General features: G+C 26.3%; 5 protein-coding genes across 9 annotated transcripts; 3 read left to right on the top strand and 2 right to left on the bottom strand.

The window, feature by feature from the left end:
- The first annotated feature begins 51 nt into the window (after nt 1-51).
- Nucleotides 52-1,692, top strand: LOC409420 (cytochrome c oxidase assembly protein COX11, mitochondrial). 3 transcript variants are annotated; one of them, XM_006567340.3, is made up of 4 exons: nt 52-163; nt 348-580; nt 670-993; nt 1,107-1,692. In XM_006567340.3, exons 2-4 carry the CDS (start codon nt 377-379, stop codon nt 1,251-1,253), a joined length of 675 nt encoding a protein of 224 aa, XP_006567403.1. In that variant the 5' UTR covers nt 52-163; nt 348-376; the 3' UTR covers nt 1,254-1,692. The 3 variants fall into 3 exon arrangements, with proteins under 3 accessions (XP_006567403.1, XP_623232.1, XP_006567404.1); XM_623229.6 differs by lacking the exon at nt 52-163 and adding an exon at nt 169-269; XM_006567341.3 differs by lacking the exon at nt 52-163 and having other exon boundaries at nt 170-580.
- LOC100578212 (tektin-3) lies at nt 1,122-4,829 on the bottom strand. Its single transcript, XM_006567338.2, has 9 exons — nt 4,785-4,829; nt 3,390-3,529; nt 3,049-3,282; nt 2,727-2,959; nt 2,513-2,622; nt 2,276-2,424; nt 1,978-2,200; nt 1,752-1,906; nt 1,122-1,633 (listed from the first exon to the last, which is right to left on the bottom strand). The coding sequence occupies exons 1-9, from the start codon at nt 4,809-4,811 to the stop codon at nt 1,423-1,425; spliced, it is 1,482 nt and encodes a 493-aa protein (XP_006567401.1). The 5' UTR covers nt 4,812-4,829; the 3' UTR covers nt 1,122-1,422.
- On the top strand, nt 1,140-6,820 carry LOC412289 (cytosolic Fe-S cluster assembly factor NUBP1 homolog). Of its 2 annotated transcripts, none has more exons than XM_006567337.3 (7): nt 1,140-1,275; nt 4,398-4,639; nt 5,206-5,307; nt 5,397-5,487; nt 5,566-5,831; nt 5,961-6,147; nt 6,238-6,820. In XM_006567337.3, exons 1-7 carry the CDS (start codon nt 1,272-1,274, stop codon nt 6,291-6,293), a joined length of 948 nt encoding a protein of 315 aa, XP_006567400.1. In that variant the 5' UTR covers nt 1,140-1,271; the 3' UTR covers nt 6,294-6,820. The 2 variants fall into 2 exon arrangements, with proteins under 2 accessions (XP_006567400.1, XP_006567399.1); XM_006567336.3 differs by lacking the exon at nt 1,140-1,275 and adding an exon at nt 3,904-3,966.
- A 1,052-nt stretch (nt 6,821-7,872) lies between these two features.
- On the top strand, nt 7,873-14,517 carry LOC409365 (lysosomal alpha-glucosidase). Its single transcript, XM_392880.7, has 17 exons — nt 7,873-8,100; nt 8,403-8,747; nt 8,833-9,311; nt 10,260-10,434; nt 10,551-10,641; nt 10,725-10,893; nt 10,998-11,067; nt 11,194-11,298; nt 11,377-11,634; nt 11,713-11,915; nt 11,992-12,099; nt 12,177-12,354; nt 12,454-12,602; nt 12,668-12,752; nt 12,872-13,142; nt 13,220-13,419; nt 13,564-14,517. Exons 2-17 carry the CDS (start codon nt 8,433-8,435, stop codon nt 13,636-13,638), a joined length of 2,931 nt encoding a protein of 976 aa, XP_392880.5. The 5' UTR covers nt 7,873-8,100; nt 8,403-8,432; the 3' UTR covers nt 13,639-14,517.
- A 1,957-nt stretch (nt 14,518-16,474) lies between these two features.
- LOC100578529 (zinc finger protein 701) lies at nt 16,475-23,541 on the bottom strand. Of its 2 annotated transcripts, XM_026442876.1 has the most exons (3): nt 23,386-23,522; nt 23,155-23,222; nt 16,475-22,697 (listed from the first exon to the last, which is right to left on the bottom strand). In XM_026442876.1, exon 3 carries the CDS (start codon nt 19,935-19,937, stop codon nt 17,349-17,351), a length of 2,589 nt encoding a protein of 862 aa, XP_026298661.1. In that variant the 5' UTR covers nt 19,938-22,697; nt 23,155-23,222; nt 23,386-23,522; the 3' UTR covers nt 16,475-17,348. The 2 variants fall into 2 exon arrangements, with proteins under 2 accessions (XP_026298661.1, XP_006567398.1); XM_006567335.3 differs by lacking the exon at nt 23,155-23,222 and having other exon boundaries at nt 23,386-23,541.
- Nucleotides 23,542-25,484: the final 1,943 nt, after the last annotated feature.

The raw sequence follows: 25,484 nt of genomic DNA, 5'->3' as shown, positions 1-25,484 counted from the left end.
ATCCAACTTTGCTCGACTTTGCACGATTTCCAAATTTTCGTGACAAAAAGAATCGTTTCGTACTTTGTACGTCTGATTTAAATTCGTTTCAAATTTCAAACTCGTGATTCGTAATATTCCGAACATATAGAATATTCCGAAAGATGGCATTGTTCGAGCAAAAGTAAGATGTTTTGAATGGTTCTTGTTCCTAAGTTTACATTAGATACGATAAATAATTAATGTGACGTTATAAGAGATCGACAAAATATGTCTTTAGATTAATCTTTGTTGTTAAATTATTTCCTATTGATTAAATCTTCTTCGCGTATATAATAAATTTTTAAGAATTTTTAAAATTTTTTTAGGTTAAGTGTAGGTTAAAAGAAAAGGTAATATGTATACCAAAGTCTATCGAAAAATATTGAATTGCTATGGAAAGCAAATACACACCGATGTATCTAGAATTTTATTTAATCAATATTATGATGCGACTCACAAAAAAAGGATACGTTCTTCGCGTTTATATTGGAGCGGTTTCGGTATTTTGGTAATTGGTTTTACTTATGCTTCGGTGCCCTTATATAGAATATTTTGTCAGGTAATATTGCTATTTTTTCTTTATTGTTATATCGTCGTATATTTTTTATATTCTGTATTATACATGAGAATGAATTATCTTTTTAATAGTCGTATAATTATGGTGGAACGTTATCTGTCAATCATGATAACACCAAAGTACAATCTATGAAACCTATTAAGGATAGAGTGATAAAAATAAAATTTAACGCCGATATAGGAGCTATGATGCAATGGAATTTCAAACCGCAACAAAATTTCATAAAAGTTATGCCCGGAGAAACTGCTTTGGCATTTTATAGAGCTCAAAATCCGTTAGATATACCGATCACTGGTATATCTACTTATAATGTAGTTCCGTACGAAGCTGCGCAATATTTTAATAAAATTCAATGTTTTTGTTTTGAGGAACAACGACTTAATCCTCATGAAGAGGTAAGTTTAATAAAGCTTTTTAAATTAGTCGAATCGATTAAATTTATTTAAAAGATAATTTTATATATGTATAGAGATAATGTCGGATAATGTTTTATTATATCGTTTGATAGGTCGATATGCCAGTGTTTTTTTACATTGATCCAGAATTCGTTAATGATCCTAAAATGGAGGATGTAGAAGAAATTGTACTTTCTTATACGTTCTTTGAAGCGAAAGAAGGGATGAAATTACCTATGCCAAATTTTATGAAACAATGATAAAGATTATGATAAAAGATGTGTTAGTATTTCAATGAATATTTATTTCATATTTAATATCTTGTTTATAAATGTGATGTGAAATATTATTTTATCTTTATTTATCTAAAAAGAACTATATGCGATAGGATATGATGATACGATATAATAATAATTTTATAAGTAAACGTTAAAACTTAAAGAGAATATTAATCGGATAAGCGCGTCTAAGACTTGAAACCTTTTCTTGATCGATGTGTATCGCGTCAATTTTCAACGCAAGATCGTGTTCCAACGTTGTTTGTGCTTTTAATAAGTTTTGATGTTGATTCTCTAGTTCTTTCAATTTACTGTACATTCTTTCCATTTGATGATTTATTTCGTCGATTTCTTTTTGGAGACTGTTAACACGATTACGTACATTAACATTACGTTAAAATTAAATCTAATTATTGGAAAATTTTTCTCTTTTTTTTTTATCTTAATTTACAAGAATGAACGAGTTTTAAATAAATTTACCTCATATGCGCATAATCGCGACAATGTTCGATATCCGGACGATGCGTTCTAGTTTGTAATCTGGTATATGCTACTTTTAATATATGACTCTTATCTGCGATAGCTTTATGCATCAATTCTAAACTTTTTTCAACATTGAAGATTTCTTGTTGAACCTGTAAAAAAGATAGATTAAATTGTTATTTTGATATGTTAAATATTTGTTGAATACGTTAAATATTTTCACCATTTGTAAATGTTGTTGAAGTTTATTTTTGGCTTCGAATAATTCGGAAGATCTATGTGTTAAAGCATTGTTCGTATTACTCCATGCATCCCACATTTCTTGTGTAATTTTAATCATAAGAGCTTCTGCATCCGTCCTTAATTGACATGATTTATTTCTTTCGGTCTGGGACTTTTCGATTATCTGATTAGCATCGTGTATCCATGTATTTTGTTCGGTAAGACTGATAAATAGATTTAACGTTTACGTAAAATAATTTACTAACGTAAATTGAATATGTTTACAAAAGTTTATATACCATGAGTTATATTTTTCAATTCCGATATAATATTGCAATCCGGAACTATAATTGTTCAATTGATGACACATTGTATCTATTTGTAAAGCATTTTCTTTACATTTTAGATTCAATTCTAATTGACATTGACATAATCTGCAATCTTGCAACTACAAGAGTATAGGTATAGGTATATATCAATTTTTCATATATTATAATTTTATAATTTTGAAATTTAATTATTTAATTTCATGTTACCTGATTCTTGCACTTATCTAAGCAAATCGTCAATTTCGTTCTATTTTGATTCAAAATTTCTATTTCTTTCGCTAAACATTTCTCTGAATTATCGTGCACGAGCTCTGTATCTATGCGACAAAATACCATTTTATAATATATTTTTAAAAATAATCATTAATAATCATCAATATTAATAATATCATTTGTTAATTATTACATTCGTTTGTATTACCTTTCCTAGCTTCTCTGTAATAGAGACATTCTTCTGCGATGTGCAATGGATTCTCGATATCTTTAATGGCTTTATTTAAAACGGAATTACAATCGTTTAATCTTTCTATTTCTTGAATTAATCTTTCTAATTCTGATGCTATTTCATTCCGCCAAAAACTTATGTCGTTTATTCTTTCGCCGAGTCTTCTGTCGGTATCATATTGTCCAGATTGTATTTTTTCTTCGGCATCTCTATTGCCGTGAATCATTATTATTATTATATATATATTAAATTATATAAATATATCGAAATAATTTAATTTGTAATATTATATATTTACCTAATAATCTGTAAAGCTTCGTTTCTTGTTCTTTCTGAAAAATATCTGCATGAATTCGCATCGTTGTAATATTTTATTTGTTTCTGATACCATTCGTCGGGTGTATATCGCGTATGTAAAATTGTTTTTGAACCACGTTGTGCATTGTGTTCATATTTCGTTTTTAAATCGGGAAATCTTGACGAATTGATTGTATTTGGAATGTCTAATGTATAATTTGATGTTGATTTTGTTCTAGAAAAAAATATTAATTAATTATTCATGACTTTTTTTCTTATAAAATAAGAAATAATTTTTTTTTAAATGAAGGAATAAATAAGGATTAATTATTGTAAACTTACAATGGTATAATTTCAACGTTATTATAATCCTTGGAATACCATGGCGAATTATATTTGTTGGTGTAATTATTTAAATTGCGTAAAGTTATTGGTTCGACGTAAGAGATTGGTAAATTAAATGTACTCCATGATTGTAATTGCTAAAAATTTTATTAATATAAAATTTTATTTGATAAAAAAAGAAAAAATTATTTATTTTAAATAAGAAAATATTGTTTACCGTAAAAAAGATAAAAATGGTAATGCAATGGTAAAAAATAAGAAAGAAATTTTAAATCTTATTTAAAGTTAAATAACAAAAAATATATTAAATTTATAATTGAATTTTATATAAATAATTATTATATAGATAATATAAAATTGAATAATATTCAAAAATTTTATTTATCGTAAGAATCTTTCGTGAGAATCAACAAATTATTATTGTTTTATTTATATTTTATTAATAGTGGAAAAATATATTAAGGTATATTATTAATTTTTTAAAAATTATCTTTTTATCGGTTATTTGAAGAAGTAGACATCGATCGCGAATCATTATTCAACATGGCAGATATACCTAGTGATATACCACAACGTAAGTATGTATGCAACAAAAAAATATCGATTTATAAAATATGGAATATAATTTGTATAATTTAATAATTTCATTATTATATGTAATAATTAATTTAAATGTATAAAAGATCGTTTTTAAATTAATAATATTTGATTTAATGTTGTTTATTGTACGTGTATAAGGTTATGTCATATGTATATATATATATATATATATATATTCTTCCTTATTTCAATACTTGTTTAATGTATTATAAAACTACTTAAAATATTAAACATGATATATATATTTAAATTTTACATATTTAATTTTTAAATATAGTTACTTAATGAATTAATTATTATTCATTTTTTTCAGAAACTGATTACAATATTAACATTAAACATTGGTATAATATATTGAGTTATCTTTATTATGGAATAACAACTGAATATGTAATATTTTTATAGATTGTCCTGGTACTGAAAGTAATGATGCAGGAAAGTCATCTATATGTGCTGGTTGCCCAAATAAAACAATATGTGCATCTGGTATTACCAGACAATCGGATTCTAATATAGATCTAATTAAAGAAAGACTTTCTACGGTTAAAAATAAACTATTGGTATTATCTGGTAAAGGTGGTGTTGGTAAAAGTACTATAACATCATTGATATCCAGATTTTTGGCATTAAATAATCCTGATATAAATGTATGTACATTTTTGATATAAATATTTTAAACGATTAATTTATCAAATATATTATTATTTTATCAAATATATTAGGATAACCTCGATAGATCTTCAAGTTTTGTTTATGGTTATTGATATTAAAAATTTTTAAATAAATGCTTACCTTTCTTCTTGTAGCAAGAATATCCATATTGTTTTCTATATATATATCAACATAGTGATATCTACCAATCGCTTACAATTTGTACTATATATATATGTATATATATATATATATACATATATATATATTTATATTTAAAGAGTATATCTACTATATTTACTTATAATTCTACTCATTTCTATTATATTGTATCAGTTTTCAATTGATTATATTAATCTTTTGATATATTATATATTTTTAATTATAAATAATTATAAATAATAAAATATAAAATGAAATAATAATATATAAATAATATAAATAATTATAATATAAATATAAATAATTATAAATAAAAAAAATATTCTGTAATATTTAAAATTTGATTTTACAATTTACTAATTAAATTGAATGAAAAGATATGAATATTCAAATTTCATAGGTTGCGATATTAGATATTGATATTTGTGGACCATCGCAACCAAGAGTGTTAGGTGTAATAGGAGAACAAGTTCATCAAAGTGGATCAGGATGGTCTCCAGTGGTGAGTTTGTATAAATATAAATTGATTTAAACGAGTTTTTATTATTATATTTAACTGATATTATAAATGACTTTTATTATTTCTTTTAGTATATAGAAGACAATTTGTCGCTAATGTCTATTGGATTTTTACTTGCGAATCCAAGTGATGCGGTGATATGGAGAGGGCCCAAAAAAAATGGTATTTAATAATAAAACAATTTTTTTTATGTATATAATTTGTATGTTTATATATTTATTTATTAATTTATTATTATAGGAATGATTAGACAATTTTTATCAGAAGTAGATTGGGGGACGTTGGATTATCTTATTTTAGATACCCCTCCTGGTACATCGGATGAGCATTTATCTGCAACTTTATATCTTAAAAATGTTGGGATTACAGGAGCAATAATAGTAACAACTCCGCAACAGGTTGCTTTATTAGATGTAAGGAAAGAGATTGATTTTTGTAGAAAAGCGAATATACCGATATTAGGTGTTATTGAAAATATGAATATTTTTGTATGTCCTAAGTGTAAGGCAAGTATTAATAATAATATATAATATATAAAAATAAACATTATTTATTAAATAATGTTCTTATGAATGCGAAATTTATATATAAATCTCTCTTTTTTTTCTTTTTTTTTTTTTTTTTTTTTTACATAGAATTCTGAGGAAATATTTCCAGCATTAACGGGTGGTGGCTATGCAATGGCTAAAGAATTGAATATAGAATTTTTAGGTTCTCTACCATTAGATCCGCTTTTAGCTAGATGTTGTGATGAGGGTAAAAATTTTCTAACGGAATTTCCACAATCGCCAACTATTTTTACATTACAGACAATTGTTCAAAGTAAGTTTCTTTATATATGTAAAATATGTATTTAATGTATTTAAAAATTTTATTTTTATGAATTGTATTGAATTGTATTTTTCATTTCAGAAATAATCGAACAATGTGAAAAAATGAAAAGTGATTGTGAAATTGATATTACTTGAAGAATAATAATAATGCGATCTTTATAATAGAAAAAAATGTATATCAAGATACTTTACAAATTGGTCAAAACTTAATCTAATTAATTAACGTCTGAAATTGTATGTGGTTTTCTTTTTATATAAATCAGATTCTTCTTCGGAAACTTGTTTATATTAATACTTGTGCAATACTATACCATTTTTTTAAGTCATTTCATTTTTTTAACGTTTTAAAAGATTTAATTTTTTCTTACGATTTTTTGCATAATATCTGAATTGTTTTATGAAGATATTCTTCATAAATTTTGACGAATAATGGAAATAACGATGATCGGTTAAGTCGGTTAGCGAGACAAAATTCTGAGACAAAATTAAAATATATATAATATGTAAAAAATTTAAAACATTTTCTTTTTCTTTTTTCTTTTATCTGACATTTTTGAAAATGGAAATTTTATGTATTTATTAAATTTAATAAACATGTTTGATTCTTTCATCTTTCATTATTGTACATTTTACATGAATATATGTGATAAGATACATATCCATTTGAGAGTTTCTTTCTGCAATTATATATTCCGTCGAAAGTATTAAATCAAATTGTATGTTTATTTAAAAACTTTCGAAATTTTTACTCTCTAGGAGATAGAAAATTTGCCGAAATTACTATCTTAAATTTGTTATCCTAGAATTTTCGAAAATTCTATGTCCAGTGAAAATTTATGCGTATTCTTTTCTTATTTTTCTCATCGTCGATTTCATTCAAATTTCTTTACCTTTTATCGTTTGTCAATTAACTATTGCGATAATTGCGAAACTATTTTGAATTATAAAACTAGCTATAGCTAATCGATAATCATTGTTATGTATTCGTTTGAAAATAATTTAAAAAATTCTTGCTCTTAGACGGTAGAACGAATAATTGCGAATAAAATATTCTCGCAATAGTTTTGCTTTCAAATGAATGGTATAATTGTATTTACATATTACCTATTTAATTGTATAAAATTTTATAGTGATAAATTTATATAAAATATAATACACTTAATATTGTAATATTGTACATATTGTACCTATATTGTACATAATAAATTTACATAGCTGGCAGAAATAAAAATATTGAAAGTAGTTGAAAGCAAAAATTAGACGTTAAGATTTGCATAAATCGTATCGACAATTAATATAATTATAATTTTACAATTATTGTAAATAAACAATACATTAACAATAAGAAATTGTTATTGAATTGAAGGCGAATTGAAAATTGATAAGATATTTTTTTTATCATTAATTAATTATCTATATAATGTAAAAAATTTATCCTTTTTTTTAATTAGAAAATCTAATGTATTATTTAATTATTCAGTATATTAATCCTATTATTATTAAATAAATAATAATTACGCACATAATGTGTATATAAAAAAATTCGAAGAAAGTATTCGCAATATTAATATTAAAAAAAATATAATTTGTAAGAATTATTAACGATCATGTATTTAAAGTATAAAATATGTACGTGTATATTATTATATATATTATTTTATTTATAGCTCTGGTTATTAAACTTGATAACGAGTAAAAAATTTTCGATATCAAGTTTCGGTTTGTTTATGTGAATAAAGCGTGTATGGCGTTATGATTATGATAATAATGAAATTATTCAGATTTTAAAATTTATTGTTTAATGTTGAAATATCTGCATTCAAAAATGAATTAAAAAAATACAACAATGAGTAGATAGATAGAAAGATTCTTAATTTCTATTTTAAAAAGACCAATCTTGTTAAAAATAAAACAAAGTGGAATTAATTGGATTTTCTTGATGGTTGGTAATTTAAATATTTATTAATACAATGAATTTAATAATTAAAATTATTTTTTTTAAATATTATTATAATATCTATTGTATTAATAATAATAAATATATATATGAATAACATAAGGTTAAAGATTTTACATTTGGTTATATTTATGCTTGAGGTTATATTATTTTATAATAGATTTTATTTTTATTTTTAATTATTATTTTATAATATATTAATTAAGTTTATTAAATATAAATTAAAAAGAAAATTAAGACGCTTGAGTTGTTTCGAGTAAATATTATATTATAATATTTTTTTGCAGAATTTTCGAATTTATTAAATTAACGGATAAATGGATGTAAAAGATACACGACAATTTTTAAGAAAAAATATGATTTTAAATAGATATTGTAGATATATATCGACACATTTTCTGAAATTGATCGTATTTCTTATTCTATTTGGTTTTATAATAGTTTCTATAAAACAAAGTGGATGCATTACTATAAAGAAATATGAAATAAATATAATTTTTAATAAAACTTTACAAAAGGACAATATGAATTATAAATCGATCAATGTTTCTACAATATTATCTAAAAATAAAAATTTCAAACATGATATAGTATTTGATAATAAAACATCTCAGTTTTCTAAAATTGTACAAGTAAGTTAATTTTAATGGTTGGATATGTATATCTGTAATATTTTTACATCGATCTTTATTTATTGAAAAAAATTTCATTTATTAGGAACAATGCGACAATATTCCAGTTACATTACGTTTTGATTGTCATCCAGAAGATGGAGCAACAAAATTATCTTGTGCGAATAGAGGTTGTTGTTGGAATTCTTTCGAAAAACAAATTCCAACCATAAAACAAGCCTCTCTAAATATCCCATATTGTTATTATCCGAGCAATTGGAGCATATATAAATATGAAAATTTTACTATAGATGGAAATAATTTTTCTGGATTTCTCAAACAAATGAAAAGATCATTCTATGAAAATGATATACCATCTGTTAAGGTAGAAACAAGCGCTATAGATAATTCTATTTTACGTATAAAAATATACGATGCTTTTAAGAAACGTTATGAACCACCATGGCCTCTGAGATCGGATCCTAAACCATTTATTCAAAAAAATAATTATGCAAAATACAAATTAAATGTTGATAATATTAAACCTGGTTTTAAAGTATACAGAACTTTAGATGATACAATAATGTGAGTAACATTTCAACGATATTTAAATTTTTAATTTTGAAATTTTTACAAGTTTTAATGTTATAATAATTATGCTAAAACATATTATATACAGAGTAATTAATATATTTATAAGTGATCTTTGCAGGATCGATTTGAAATTGAAACAAACAAACATAAGAATTAATATACAAATATATTGATTAAGATTTATTTATTAAGTTATGAACAATTTAATTTTGTGTTAGAAAGTTTATAGATCAAATATACTGTCCAATATTAGCAATCTCGATTAGATGTATTAATCAGATTGAAAATGAAATTTTAAAGGTAATATGGTATATCGTTAATTATCAGAGAATTTTAATAAACTTAACGTAAAGCAATAGTATATATAAAGAATATGTATCGTTATAAAAAAAATTCTAATATTTTTTTAACATTAAATGAAATTCATTTAATTTGTTATTTAAAAAAATTGAATTTTAAGTACAGATAATAAATTGTATGAATTTTATATTTATATAATAAGAAAATATTAAAAAATTTTCTTACCACGTTATATAAAAGTTCTGAATAATCAATTGTAAATCTAAAATAAGTGAATTTAAATATCTCGCTTTTAAAAATTTTCGTTAAATGATTTTTATAAATAAGGAACATTGAATTGGATCCTTTGAAACTATTTTTCTTTATCTTTATATCGCTTCATTTTGTGTAAAATTTAATAAATAATAATAGGTAAATTTAAATAATTCAACATTTCAATAATCAAAAATTTCGATCAACATTTTTGCATATCAACTTTTTATTATATAAAAGTTTCTTTGTATTGTTTGTTTTAGTGTTTAGAATCGGTCAAAAGATATTCAAAACTTTTTTTTTACGAATATAGTATTATGTATTACAATATATTATTATTGTATTACCTGTATTATAAAAGTATTTTCTTTATATTTTATGTTTCAGATTTGATTCTATTAATATCGGAGGTTTTATATTTGCTGAGCAATTTTTGCAAATAAGCGCTCTTTTACCAAGTCATAATATTTATGGTATTGGAGAACATGAAACAAAATTGAAATTAAATACTAATTGGCAATCTTTTACATTATTTAACAAAGATCAACCACCGATCGAAAATGTAGGTTGAATGTAGATTGAAAATATTGTTTCAAATTATATATTATTTCTATTTATCTTTTTTTAATGTGTGTATACGTATATATAAAATTGTCAAGATAAACTATTTAAATTTAGGCAAATTTATATGGATCGCATCCCTTTTATTTAATAATTGAAAATTCAGGAAATTCTCATGGAGTTCTATTTCTTAATAGTAATGCTATGGGTAATGATGTTAAATATTAAAATTGAAATTTTTTTTTTCAACATGTATCGAATCTATTATATTATAATGTTCGATATTTTTAGATGTGATATTACAACCATCACCTGCTATTACCTTTCGAGCTATTGGCGGTATTTTTGATATATATTTTTTTTTGGGTCCAACTCCAGCAGATGTCATAAAACAATATTCTGAGATAGTAGGTAAACCATTTCTGCCCCCATATTGGTCCCTTGGTTTTCATTTATGCAGGTACAAATCTTATTTTATTGCAAAAGATATGAGTTTATATTTCTTATTATTTGTGCATATGTGATAAAATATTTATAAATAATATTTATATAATTGTATGATAGATACGGATATGGAAGTTTAGAAAAGACAAAAGAAGTATGGAATAGAACTATAGCAGCAGGAATTCCATTTGTAATGTCTTTTATATATTTATCATTTTAAATTTAATAATAATAATAATAATAATAATAATAATAAGTATATATGAGATAAGATAAGATAAATTTAACTATTTTGATCAATTTTTATCACTTTTAGGATACTCAATGGAACGATTTAGATTACATGGATAAGAATAACGATTTTACATATAATTCAGACAGGTTTAAGGATTTACCACAATTTGTTAATGAAATACATTCGGTATGATTTAAAATTGTATAGATTGCTAAAAAATATATATATATATATAATGTATAATATACGTTTTACATTTTGTAGAGAGGAATGCATTATATTCCGTTGATTGATGCAGGAGTATCTGGTTCTGAAAAGAACGGAACTTATTTGCCGTACGATGAAGGTTTGAAAGAAGATATATTTATAAAAGATGAAAAAGGTGATCAACCATTTGTTGGCAAAGTTTGGAATCTAATTTCTACTGTGTGGCCTGATTTTACAAATCCCAAAGCGCGAAATTATTATTTTCGTATGATGAATGATATGCATAATAATTTTGCATATGATGGTGCTTGGATAGTATGTTTTTATCTTTTGATGGTAAATAAAAATAATATTTTTTTAATATTTTTATGTATTATTTTCTATTATTGCTAGGACATGAACGAGCCTTCTAACTTTTATAATGGACATAAATATGGATGTTCACAAAATAAATTGGATTATCCTAAATATATACCGCGTGTTATTGGCAATATTCTATCAACGAAAACATTGTGCATGAATGCTAAACATTATTTGGGCTTTCATTACGATCTTCACAATACTTATGGCACAAGTCAAGCGATAGCAACTAATTAGTAAGTAGATTCGTAAGCATAAAGGAAATTTGAAAATTAAAAAGAAGAATGTAATTACGAAAGATTGTGTATATAGTGCATTAACCAATATTAGACGAAAAAGACCATTTATAATATCACGTTCAACCTGGGTAGGACATGGTTACTATGCTGGTCATTGGACAGGAGATGTTTATTCCTCGTGGTAATTCATATATGAAGTATTTTATTTGTAAATACATATTTGATTATTCGTATTTCACATAATAAATTAATCTTTAGGCATGATTTAAAAATGAGCATTCCAGCAATTTTGTTGATGAACTTTTATCAAATACCAATGGTTGGTGCTGACATTTGTGGATTCAATGGAAATACTACAACAAGTTTATGCAATCGTTGGATGCAACTTGGTGCATTTTATCCTTTTTCTCGTAATCATAATTCAGATGATACAATTGTTCGTATTTATGAATATTCATTGTATAACGAATAGATATAATTGAATCATTTTTTCATTACAATATTTTTAGCATGTAATATATTTTGTCCATATCAGGAACAAGATCCAGTTGCTATGGGCGATTTGGTAATAAAATCATCCAAACGTGCCCTTACGATACGTTATTGGTTGTTACCGTATTTGTATACGTTATTTTTTCGGGCACATAAATTTGGAGAAACTGTAGCGAGGCCATTATTTTTCGAGTAAATATAAATCATATACGACGCTAAATGATTACTAAATAAAAATGTTCGCATTTTTTGTTCAGATTTCCTAACGATTCGATCACATATGATATCGATGCTCAATATCTGTGGGGCAATTCTTTGATGATAATCCCAGTTTTAGAAGAAGTAAGCTAATATTTAAAATTTTGTTAAATGATTTAATATTTGATTTATTCGTATATTATACAAAAAAAAATAATGATTTGATTGTTATTATTATTGATTATTATCGATGATTGTTATAGAACAAGACAGAAGTAATTGCTTATTTGCCACGTGGATTATGGTATAATTTTTATACAAAAGATTCTCTTTTCGCGCTCGGCAAATATTACACATTGAATGCACCACTCGATGTCATACCATTAATGATTCGCGGAGGATCTATTTTGCCAGCACAAAAACCAGCCGATACTACAACAGCTAGCAGAAAAAATAATTTTGAATTATTGATTACATTGGATAATGTAAAAAAGGCAAAAGGAGAATTATATTGGGATGATGGTGATAGTTTAGGTATGTATTACAACAATATGATAATTAATTGTAATAATTCTAATAATTTTCTTTCTTTCATATGCAAAAATTCGTAGATTCGTTCGAGAAGAGACAATTTGTATGGACATTTTTCAATATTGAGAATAATACTTTATCTAATTCCAAAGCAATGAAGAGTTATTTCGATGAGAAGATTATTTTAGATAAAATACAAATATGGGGAATAACATCTAATATTTCAAAAGTTTTTTTAAACGATCACGAAATACGATTCGAATATATCAAGAAGGAAAATGTGAGTTTCAATTCGCTTAAAATGATAAAAAAAAAGGGGGGGGGAAAGGTCGTATTCAAATTAAATAAGAGTATCGAATAATACTTATTTTTTATTTTTAATTTCTTTTTTTTTTATCTAAACCTAAAAATATTAATTTTTCAGTGCTTAAATATAAATAATTTACGAGTGGATTTGAGAGAAAATTTTTCGCTTTCTTGGAGATATGATGAATTTTGAATTATATGGTAACAACAATAAATAATAATAATAATTGTGTAAAATATATATTCGTTTGTATCATATGTATAAGATTGTTGTTCTTATAGATATATATATATACGTTTCGATATTACTTTTTATCTAATATGTAAATATATTTTTTACTTTTGTTAAAATAAATATTTTCTTGAATAAAGAAAAAATAAAATTTTTTTAATTTTATTCGAATAATTACTATACAATAAAGTAGGATACACTTTATAAACAATATATAGTTTATGGCACTATAACGAAAAAGAATAATTATAAAATGAAATCTTTTGAAATAATCTATATCTGATTATTAATTTAAAAAAAAAATATTTATAATGAAAATTTTAGTTTCAATTTGTTTCTAATCGGAACTAATAACAATAAAAATAATAACAATACAGATAATCGGTTATCACGTAACATTGGCAAATCAAAATAATCACTTTGGCATTTCGTGGAACGTATTGAATAAAGAAATTCAAGCATTTAACAAAACAGCACCATTGTTGAAACACAGAAATCTTTACTTGAATTCTACATACGTATCTATAAACATGCGGGCATTCCTTTGACCTCGATCTATATTCAGAGGTCTCTACGACCTTTATTTGCATTTCTACAGCAGACAAAAAAGTAGATTTGATCTTTGAATAAATTTCAAAGAGACACTGACATAATCGTCCCTGTCATTATATCTCACACCAACCATACTTAACATATAGTTGCTTGAATTCTTATAAAAGGTATAACGGATGATTTTTTGAAATTTTTTTTTCTCCCCAAGGAATATTTCAATCATCATTCGTCAGAGAATTATTACATTTTTTTACTTTTTTTTTTATCAGCTCATTTCATTGTTTAAAATAAACTGTATAAAAATTTGATTTTAACGAAAACAACTTTTTCTCATGAAACAAGTAATTGTGACATTAGAATGATACACACGTACGTGCGTGCGTGCGTGCGTGCGTGCGTGTGTATGTGTATATGTGTGTGTGTGTGTGTGTGTGTGTGTGTGTGTGTATATATATATATATATATATATATATATATATATATATATATATATATATATATATAATATTGTTCCGAAAGAAGCATATTGCTCCATTTCTTTATTTATAGTAGAAAATCCGAAAATGAATGAGAAATCCGTAAAAACACAAATTCCTATAAATTTTTGTATATATTAGGAATCGTTTAGCGACAGAGTGAGATGACATATCATTCTATTCTTTTCTAAAGAATAATATTGTTGCTTGATCGGTCTTTATGATTTGTCTATATTTTAAGCTTTTCTCCGCTCTTTTATTCGACATAAAGACAAATCGAATAATATCTGATTTATAAGCAACAAGTAGATTTTGAGCAATATATCTATTTCGGAACAATACTATAATATTACAAAATGTTTGAAATATTTATATTATATACGAAATATCGGAATCACTAAATGTTCCATTATAATTAAAAACATATTTTAACGAATTGAAAATTACACAACACACTATTAAATATATATTAATGCATTACGGAATATACGGAATATAATATATCTTATAATTGTTTATATATATATATATGTTTTTTTTTGTTTTTCTAAATTATTAACTTGAAACTTTGATCATTATTGTCTGTTCACATTTATTTATGTCTACCTAAAAAGTGTCGTACTTGCTAAGCGTACAGATATATTTATTAAATATTTCGTCGTGTTAATTTGCACAATCTATGCATTAAAACGAAAAAATATATACTAACGAGAATTATACAATGTGAAAAAAAAATGACGACAATAAAATTTTTAGGTATTAAAGATCCTGTTTATTAACAGAGCCACGAACACAACAGAATTTCATGTAGCACCACGCGTATTTTTTATATGTAAATGAAAATTTTTATTTCATTACATGATTTTTATACGAAGAATTTTATGAGAATTCTCGAAATTTTTAGAACTTTTCCGAACTTTTTTTATCCAAAGAGATCAATTTATTTAACGTATAATTTGAGTTCATAAATATTGATATTTCGAAAGCAAATAAATAAATGAGAACGAAAGCGAAAAAAATGGCAAGAAAAAAATATCACAAATAAACAAAAATCAATAAAATTATGCATTCAACTTGTGTGTTATACTTGTCTAACAATTTACACACAACAATGTACGTATAAATATAGAATGCTTATGTCTAATTAAAAGAATATATTGCAACAAACAACGTACAATAGCCTAGTTGATGTTTAGCCTCTTTAAATTAAGTAAGAAATCATCTAAAAACTTGTATTGAAATACTCGTATATATTCAAACATATTTTTTTTCTCTTTCACCTTTTTTCTCTCCCTTTTTTTTCTTCCCTCTTTTTTCTTTTTTTTTGTTTTCATTCAATTTTCTTTTAAAAAAATATGTTTTTCGTTATGACGAATACATATGCAAAAACTGCATTTTCAATCTATTGCCACACGAATCTAATTTTGATTAGTTGTTTATCATAGATAATATTTAACTATCATCGTAACATTCATTACATTATCATACATTCGTTTAGAAATTACGAAAAGCGAGCAACAAATTCGTTTAAATAACAACAAGTAAGACAATTATTAATAAAATAACAGGGCAAGAAATAAATGATGTATGGCACCCTGAATGTAGCCAGTTGGTTATTAAAAATATCTATAAAAGATATACTTAAATATCTATATAATGAAGCGAATGAACTCGTAAAATATTATATACATATGTATACTTAAAATATTATAATATAAAAATCACGTAAATATATATATATATATATCTCTTTCTCTCTTTTATCTCTCTCTCTCTCTCTCTCTCTTGCTCGCTCGTTCATTCGTTCTCTCTCGTTCTCTCGCTTTCTCTCATAATGAAAATTTCGCAGTGTATATTGTCGCTTTATACTTTGCGTAGAAGTTTAAAACTCTAAATGTGTTTTTAAATTGTTTGTACGAACTTTTTATACAAACAATATGGCACTCGATGCATAATTAACTTATCACATAGAAATGATGGGAACAAAATATTCGTTCAATCTATCATTTTACGTGTAACTCGTTATTACTTTTACAACATATATGTAACATAACTAATAATAAGTTTTAATATCGTTAAAATGTATATCAGTCAATCGCATATTTTATCTTTTCCAGTACGAAATGAATTGTAAAATGGTGCACGCACAAAATGATCAACGAGTTATTCGATTGTTATTACGAATATTGCGTTTGCACTTTGGACTAGCAAATACTTATTTTATATTAAATGAAATTATTTATATGTATCGAAATAATTTTAATAAATAATTATTAACACTTTTGGTATTTAGATAATATATAATACGAACAATTATTATTACTAAATAATATGTTGATTGACGATGCACACGTGCTAACGAATATTCTTCTTGTTCCGCACGTATGTTCAAATCTTTCTTTACTCGTTCATCTCACGTTTTGTTTTTATTCACGTAGTCGCGAACGGTGCGTTATACGTATAAAGTTATAGAAAAATTATCCGTGTAAAAAGAGGGAGCAGTCTTTGATTTAAAAAGCCTCGATTTAAGATGAAATAATTTTCAAGAAGTTTAAAGTATATCTGTATCTTCTAATCTTTGGTAAATATTTAGTAGCGTTAGCCATGTATGATTAAATGATTGAAATAACTAGGTAGTTTTATTTAAGTAGCGGTAAGTGTTTCCAAGATATCTTCGGGTGTTTTATTCAACTTGCGAAAATGTTCCCAATGTTCTTTGGGTACGGTCCACTTGAGAAATATCTCGAGATTCTTGGTGAGAGTTTCGAGTTCCGAAAGACCGTTACTCACGACCGGATCTTTGCCAGCGGATAACAAAGAATCATAAAGAACCTCGTCGATTAATCGTTTTCCAAACCCTAACTCGTCCAATCTTTCTTGTTTGCTAATCCTCTTAAGAAGTACAGCGAGCAACAATCTCATCCTCTCGACAGACATTATTTTATATTTGGAGGGGAAGGAGGAAGATTTGTCGGTGATTATTTCATTGGAGAGCAGGGATGACGTTGTCGATTGTAAGGTCATCGAAACTGATGTTGTCGGTATTATCGGTGCCGTTATGGAGTCCATTCGATTATTCGAAACGTCGTGTTCAGTTTTAGATTCAGGATGACAGGTTTTCTCGTGACATTCCAAATCGTTTTTGATTCTAAAGAAACTCTTACACTTTTTGCAAGCGTACGGCTCATTTCGGCCGTGGATGCATTTCATATGCTTCTTCCAGTGGGGTAGTTGAGTGAAACCGGCGTTACATTCGGCACATTTAAACGGCCTTTCACCGGTATGTCTTCTTGTATGAAGTTTAAGAGCCGTTGAATGTGCAAATGCCTGCCAACAAACCAAACATCTGAATGGTCTTTGTCCTGAGTGCGTTCTTTGATGGACGGTCAGTTGAGATTTTTGAGCGAATCTTTGACCACACGTAGCGCAACCATGTGGCCGATCGCGCGCATGCGTTCTCATATGTTGAGGTAGGTGGCCCTTGAAAGTTTTGTTACATATCACGCAAAGAAAAGATTTTACATCTCTATGAAGGCATTCGAGATGCTTTTTGAGCGCGTCTCGGCGAACGAACGCGCGACCACAAATCTCACATTTATGATCTTTTTGACCATTGTGTCGTTTTACGTGCAATGCCAAATTCGCGGCACAAGTAAACGTGCCAGAACATAAACCGCAACGGTACGGTTTCACTTGACTGTGAGTACGCCGATGCTGCACCAATTGTCCTCCTCTGGCAAAACTTTTGTCGCATTCTGGACATTTATACGGCTTGAATCCGGTATGTGTTCTAACGTGTAGTTTCAATCTTTCTTTCAAAGGGAATTCTTTGCCACACTCGTCACACTTAAAGATAGGTCCTGCTCCATGTACGATCTTATAATGATTACGAAGACCTCCGCTACCTTTAAATCGCGCCTCGCAAACTACGCAACAGTATTTTTTTTGCTGATTTTCTTCTTTAGCTTTGATATCAATCTTTTCGTCCTCGTCTCGTCCATCCTCGTTATCGTTCATATTCTTTTTTTTTGAATATGAGAGTGACGACGACAACATTGACGATGATAATGATGATGAGGATGATAATGACGACGACGACGACGATGACGACGATGATGATGACGACGATTCGATAACGACTATGTTCTTAGAGATATCTGATCCATACGATGGATTCGTATGAGCTTCTCCGACTTTGAATCGACTTGATTCCATCGTATTATTATTTTCACTGTCTACAAGATAATTCATCGTTGTTGCATATAAGTTTAACTTTGTTTCTTTCGATGAATTCTCGAGCAATATTTTCGAATTCGCTACTTTTTCATTAAATATGCAATTTTCTTCAATAGTAACGGCGATAAGTTGTTTGGCGGCTTCATCAATATTAGTTTTGTCCGCTATTTCGTTAGAAATTGCTACTCGATCGAATAATATTCCATCGGTAGTATTAGTATAATTCGCATTTTTGTACGTTTCCTCTATGTTTTTCGAGTTTGTATTGGGTTCCTGTTCTTCGTCTATCAACTCACGACGAAACACGTAAATCTCATCATTTAAATGATTATTCTTGTCAAGATCTAAATAAGTCGTTGATTCTATTTGTTCGTTAATCTCTTTTTCATTTTCGAGATATGAATTTTCTTGTAATTTTAACCGATTCTTTGACCTTGCGTTGCCATTTTCTTCACTTTTTTCTTTTTTATTACTTTTTATTGAATCGATAATTGCTCTTTTCTTTGTAGATTTTATTACATCTCCAATCATCGATTTTTTATCGATTTGTTTGCGTTTTCTTCTTCCTATACTTGATTCATTCTCAAATCTTTGGACGTTGCTTTTCTCTTTTTCTTTTTCAATCTCGGTCTTATCGATTACATTTTTTTTATCATATTCGCAAATCTTCTTTTGCAGATTACCTTCGAGCAATTGTTTGCAATTGTCTTGTAATTTTTCTCGCTCATATTGATCGATTTTCCTACAAAAAGATAAATTGACCGAGCAAAGCTTATGTTCATCATCGTTGCAACAATTGTCGACGATGGTAAAACTTCGAAGTATCTTTAAAGCATCGGTCGTATCAACATTCGCATCTGTATCTTTAAAAATTTCATTCTCTCTGATTCGTGATTGTTTCACCGGTAATAATTCTGTCAATTGAATTTCCTCTTGTTGTTGTTCGCTTTCAATTACTTGATTTAAAATATCTTGTTGCATATTAAGCGTAGCCATTTAACTTATATTTTTTTTATCTTACTATCCAAATATTCGCAATTTCTTACTCACTATTTCTTTCTTTTTCTTTCCTTCTCCTCTCTCTCTCTCTCTCTCTCTCTCTCTCTCTCTCTCTCTCTCTCTCTTTCTATCTCTATCTCAACGTAATCGCGATTCTTATTATTCGCGATTATTATTCGTCAATCTTAAAATTGTGGAACGCATTCATTTTAATTTTGAAAACGTTTTATTTTAATTTCTAAGAAATGTTTCTGATCTGTTTCTTATAATAAAAGTTAAGAACAAAAGAAACAATGAAACTTAACTTACACGTATGTAAAGTAACAACAATCAGATATCATATTCTTATTGTATCGATATTTTCTTTTTCTTTTCTTCCTTCCCCTCCCTCCCTTCCTCTCTTTCTCTGTCTATCTCACTCACTCTTTTTTTTTCGTTCTTGTACAGTTTTCTATATTAACTTTTTATATTAATATTTATTCTTATTTATAGTGAAATTAATATAAATTTTGCGAATATTGCAAATATTATAGTTTATATTTTCCAATTCTACACAGTTTATCGAAACGCAGAAAGTAAAAAACTGAAGAAGCAAATTGAAGAAAGAGGGAAAAAGAGAGAAATTAATCTCGTAGAAATAGCTGATCGCGATCTATTCCCTTTCTTACTTACGACTCTGATGCATATTTATTAGTAACAATTTCCTTTTTCATATGCTAGCTTTCTGCAAATGCGCGTTTCGTTGGTGCGCGCATTGGAATCACCGAGACCGTTGCAAGGATATCGAAAGAAGTGGAGTAGCATTAAAAGCGATAGTTAAAGAGAAATAATTTATTAGTTACGCGAATTGAGAAATTTAGCTGTATGTTTACAAAAAAAAAATCGTTCTGCATACTGAGTATATAGATAAGCAAAATTTATACTTTTGATCGAGAATATAATCGGTATTGGTACAAGAAGGAATATTGAATACGAAATAATAACCACCTCGGCTATATAAAGAAACAACGATAGAACGACAGAGATTGTTACTCGTCGATGATGGTCGTCGCGACAATCGACTGACTGCCTCTTCCTCGCGGCAGTACGTTGCTTTCTCAACGGCGATTGCGCGCCTTTTTCCACGCAAGCGCAATTCGCGGTCGATATCGGTCTAAATTTTACCCCTCCGCTCATCCAGACACCCTCTCTACACTGCTTCAGACTCTTCCCATATCCCTTTCGTTCTTCCAACTCTCCTTCTTCAATTTTCTCTTCGTCTATGATCTCTCATCTTTCTCTTTTAGTACTTTTTTTCAACTAATTGTTGTAATCATTATCTCTTTCTTTAATACGATAGTTATTTCTCAGTGTGATTAAGAAATTATATTATTATTTTTCGTATACAATTTTTCAAAAAAAAATTCACAATTCTTTCGGATTCGATGTATACCACTCTTAGTAATATTTATAATTTTTAATGAACATTTGTTCATTTCATCCAATATAGACGAATCTATGACGAATCATCTTCATCATCTTTGATATCTTCGTATTATATCCATCGATATACGATCCATAACACGATAATTTTTTTGCATTAGACTACAAACTCTATTTTTTTTTTTTTCTATATTTTTTCTATTTCTCATTCTCTATTATGATATTTAATTTCTTTGAGACTAAGTTATTCTTATTTTTCATTTTTTTATCCGCTCATTCAACGAATAGTAACGAATAGATCACTGACGAAAAAGTCTCTTTCTCTTTCTCTTTTTTCTCTCTTCTTTCTTCCTTCTCTCTCTCTCTCTCTCTCTCTCTCTCTCTCTCTCTCTCTCTCTCTCTCTCTCTCCTTCCCCCCTCTCTGTCTCTCTTCCTCGTTTTCGTTTATTCGTTGAACACGTATATGATAACACGTATCAAATCAACTATATTAATCGTATTTTATACGAATAAAAAGATCATTTTTTTTTTATACTTAAATTTATACGTATATATAAATATACGTTTGTCAAGATTTTGTATGCATATATAATCGTCGATAGACACGCCATCAATTGTACTCGATTTTTTTTGTATCGATCAAATTTTCTATTCTTTATCTTTCTTTATTAAGTCTAATTTGGTATCATTTGCCGTTAATAACAATAAAACTTTGATCAGTGTTATTAGGATTAGTTACATTTATACACATATTCCACTACTTATATTCTTAAAGCATTCGATTAAATGTTTCTTTGGTAATACATTTTTTTTTTTTTTAGTAATAAATTCCAATGTGATCGATACATTATTAATATTTTATTACGATTGAATTATCTTTGATGTTATTCGTAATACTCATGCGCGATTCTCAATTCTCTAATAAACGCAATCTTCTTGTTCTTTTCGGAATATTTTCAAAATAGAATTTTGACAAAATTCATGGTCCAATTTGCTTATTGTGTTTTTATATTTTTCGCTTGCATATTTCGAATTCATCGTATCATCATTATTTCAAAGCGTCATAATTTTCTCTTTAAGAAGTAAGTCTTCCTTTCTTGACTAGATTGTATGTATGTTAACTTTGTGTGAATCAGAGTACTGTTTGATTTTTTTGCAATTCTCTGTCTTTCGCTTGTTTTCCTTTTATTTCGCAATCACAGATAAAGATATATTTGTATATCAATACAAATAATTTCTTTCCGTTCCGATTAGTAAATTGTGTTAGTAGTCTTAGGCCTCTCCCCTTTGAATTGTTCCCTTGATTAGCACGAAAAGCGAAGAACCCTCCACCATCTGAAAGAAATCAAGAGAAATACCCCTGGTATTTCTTTACTACCTGGTATTAATATAATTTAAAATAACTATCAATCATTATCGATGAAATTTTTTTTTTTATTTTTCATGTATCATCGATTAATATTAATCTCTACTTTCCAGCTGTCTTTGCTTTTAATTTTCTATTAATTAAAAATAATTTATAGAATATAAATCATTGTAATCGGATAACTTGTTCCTATTATCTATCAATTATCATTTTAAATAATTGATTACATTAGTCGTATAGATTAATCAAGGAAACTAATTAAAGAGATAGCCTGTTTCATGTTGCTCGAATTAAAACCGAATTGTACCAATAGTTCAACTTTGTACCATTTCTCATGATTCTTGCTTAAATTAATTTTTTGACCTTTCATAAGTACACAAATACTAGCTTGTACACTTGTATATTCATGAATATAAAGATGCTTACTATAGAACTCCTGCTCTTGTTTCATCGCGACGTGACACATGCTTATGCGCCGCATTGAACTTCCCAGTCTGGAAAGAGAGACGGTTCATACATACGTATACACTTATCGCGAGATTTCGTCGCTTAACCGATGCGAATCTCTTGTTTGTTCACATTCTGCTCAAGTCCGAGAATAGGATATCTAAACGAGTTCAAAGTTTTCTTTATAACAGTATCTTATTTTCTACTCACCATGTACAACTGGGCTTGGAATTTTAATTAACACTGCAAGAAGGAAGCTTCTTTGCGAAGCGTCCGCTCAATCCTACTCTTGTATCGCCATCTTCAAATCACATTTGACTCTGTCGGTGATATTGACAAAAGCTGAATAGAAGGGCGAAACAATTCCAATGAAATATTGTACCATCTTTTTCCAATAGATGGCGCGCAAGACTCGAGCAAATAAATATATAATACACACGTATAAATAAATACTAATATTAGATTATAAAAAATATATATATATATATGTATAAATTTATATATTTATTATACGTTTATTATATAAATTATATAAATAATTTATTATATAATATATGTACATATTACAAATATTTATATATTTAATTAAACGGTAATAAATCTTTATATCTACTTTATCTTTACGAATAACATTTTTAAATTAAAACTTAAGCTATCTTATTTAAGATTTTTTTATTGTTTTTTTAAAAAATATTTTTAAAAAGTTGATACAATGAACAAAAACAAAAATAGATTTAAATATATATAAAAAAGTATATATATGAAAAAACTTTGAAAAAGATCAATCAAAATACACATTTTTATATATTTTTATACTATTATATAATCAATAATAGATATTTTTTGATCTATATTTAACGAATTACTATATCACGAACGAGTCATCTGTGATATTGAGCGAAAAGATACCACAGACGAAGTATAGAATAGACGTGACATGCTATGCTTTTTCGTGTCTTAAGAATTCAAGAGTCACTTGATCTTTTACCATTTTCGTGTCACATGCGACGTTATCGATATAGAAAACAATTATAGTATTAATAGCGATTAGAATTAAAATCTAAATTTTATAAAAACTATAAATAAAACTATAAATAAAAATAAGAATTAAAACATTTGATGACAAAATATAAATTTATATTTCTCGATTTATTTGATTATTTTTGTACATGTATAATTTAAATAATTAAATGAAACAATTAATTCTGAGCAAAAAGTAATGTATTCTTTTTATTAATTTTTTTCGGTTTTTTTTTTTAGCATTATATAAATAAATTTTCAAATATACTATTAATTTTTTTCTTTTTTTTCAAGAATTAAATAATATATTTTCATATAAAAATTACTTTCACAATTACAAAAAAAAATTAAGAAGAAAATATCATTTAATAATTTTTATATAAAATATTATTAAAAATTTGAAAAAATATTATTTCTTCATATTATATTAATTTGTTTTATAATTTTGATGAAACATATTAAGAATAATTATATATATATATATATATATATATATATATATATATATATATATATTACATGCACGTATATATGCATATTTTTTTATTTTTTTAATATATCGATTAAATTTTAGAAGATCAAGTTTAATTTTAAACGTTTAACTTCTCTAATTTGGATAATTTTTATACTAAATTAATTATAATAATCTAGTTTTATTATTATTTTTAATCAATCTATCTTTATAAAAATTCTTTTTATAGAAATGTAGAGTTAAACTATATTAATATAATTAATATAATTTCAATTTTATAGTTCAATTTTCGCGCGGCTAAAGATACAACCACTGCAGCCAATTAGAAAGCTGTTGAGACTAGGGGCGAAACGAATCAATGTACATTATAATGCGCATGGCATCAATCTACAATTGAAAATCGTGGTAACAGTTGTGTTTCATCTGCAGAGATGTATAATAATATAAAATTTTTATTAATAGCATATTTATTAAAATTTGTATAATCAATATAAATTGTGTTTGTTGAATCACTATTATATTAAAATTAAATATGATTATCGTCTGATTGGAGCTTTGATAATGTAATCTTTCTTGCACACATGTTTACACATATGTTAGCTAAAAAATAATCTTAGAATTTTTATTCAAATATGGTAAGATTTTTATTTATTCATTTTAGAAATATAATAATCAATTATAAAATTTTTTTTATCTTTTTGCAGAAATGAAAGTAGCTAGATAACGTCTAGCTAGATCACATCGATTAATTGTATTATATATATTTTTCATATATTTTTCTAAATATCATCCATATATTCAATTCGTGTGTCATTTC

Source organism: Apis mellifera, linkage group LG9, assembly GCF_003254395.2.
Source record: "Apis mellifera strain DH4 linkage group LG9, Amel_HAv3.1, whole genome shotgun sequence".
In the NCBI taxonomy this organism is placed as follows: Eukaryota; Metazoa; Arthropoda; class Insecta; order Hymenoptera; family Apidae; genus Apis; species Apis mellifera.
The sequence above is the reverse complement of the archived record's forward strand: the minus strand, read 5'-3'. Positions and strand labels throughout refer to the sequence as shown.

Coding starts and splice junctions, on each gene's coding strand:
- LOC100578212 (XM_006567338.2), bottom strand. CDS start 4,811: ATGGATATTCTTGCTACAAGAAGAAAG. Junction 2,960..3,048: donor GAAGCTTTACAGATTATTAG/GTAAATATATAA, acceptor TCACGGCAATAG/AGATGCCGAAGAAAAAATAC. Junction 2,623..2,726: donor TTACAGAGAAGCTAGGAAAG/GTAATACAAACG, acceptor TTTGTCGCATAG/ATACAGAGCTCGTGCACGAT.
- LOC412289 (XM_006567336.3), top strand. CDS start 3,936: ATGGCAGATATACCTAGTGATATACCACAAC. Junction 5,832..5,960: donor TTGTATGTCCTAAGTGTAAG/GCAAGTATTAAT, acceptor TTTTTTACATAG/AATTCTGAGGAAATATTTCC. Junction 6,148..6,237: donor ATTACAGACAATTGTTCAAA/GTAAGTTTCTTT, acceptor TTTTCATTTCAG/AAATAATCGAACAATGTGAA.
- LOC100578529 (XM_006567335.3), bottom strand. CDS start 19,937: ATGGCTACGCTTAATATGCAACAAGATATTTTAAATCAAGTAATTGAA.
- LOC409420 (XM_006567340.3), top strand. CDS start 377: ATGTATACCAAAGTCTATCGAAAAATATTGAATTGCTATGGAAAGCAA. Junction 581..669: donor TATATAGAATATTTTGTCAG/GTAATATTGCTA, acceptor TCTTTTTAATAG/TCGTATAATTATGGTGGAAC. Junction 994..1,106: donor GACTTAATCCTCATGAAGAG/GTAAGTTTAATA, acceptor ATCGTTTGATAG/GTCGATATGCCAGTGTTTTT.
- LOC409365 (XM_392880.7), top strand. CDS start 8,433: ATGGATGTAAAAGATACACGACAATTTTTAAGAAAAAATATGATTTTA. Junction 8,748..8,832: donor AGTTTTCTAAAATTGTACAA/GTAAGTTAATTT, acceptor TTCATTTATTAG/GAACAATGCGACAATATTCC. Junction 11,299..11,376: donor TTGTTAATGAAATACATTCG/GTATGATTTAAA, acceptor TACATTTTGTAG/AGAGGAATGCATTATATTCC.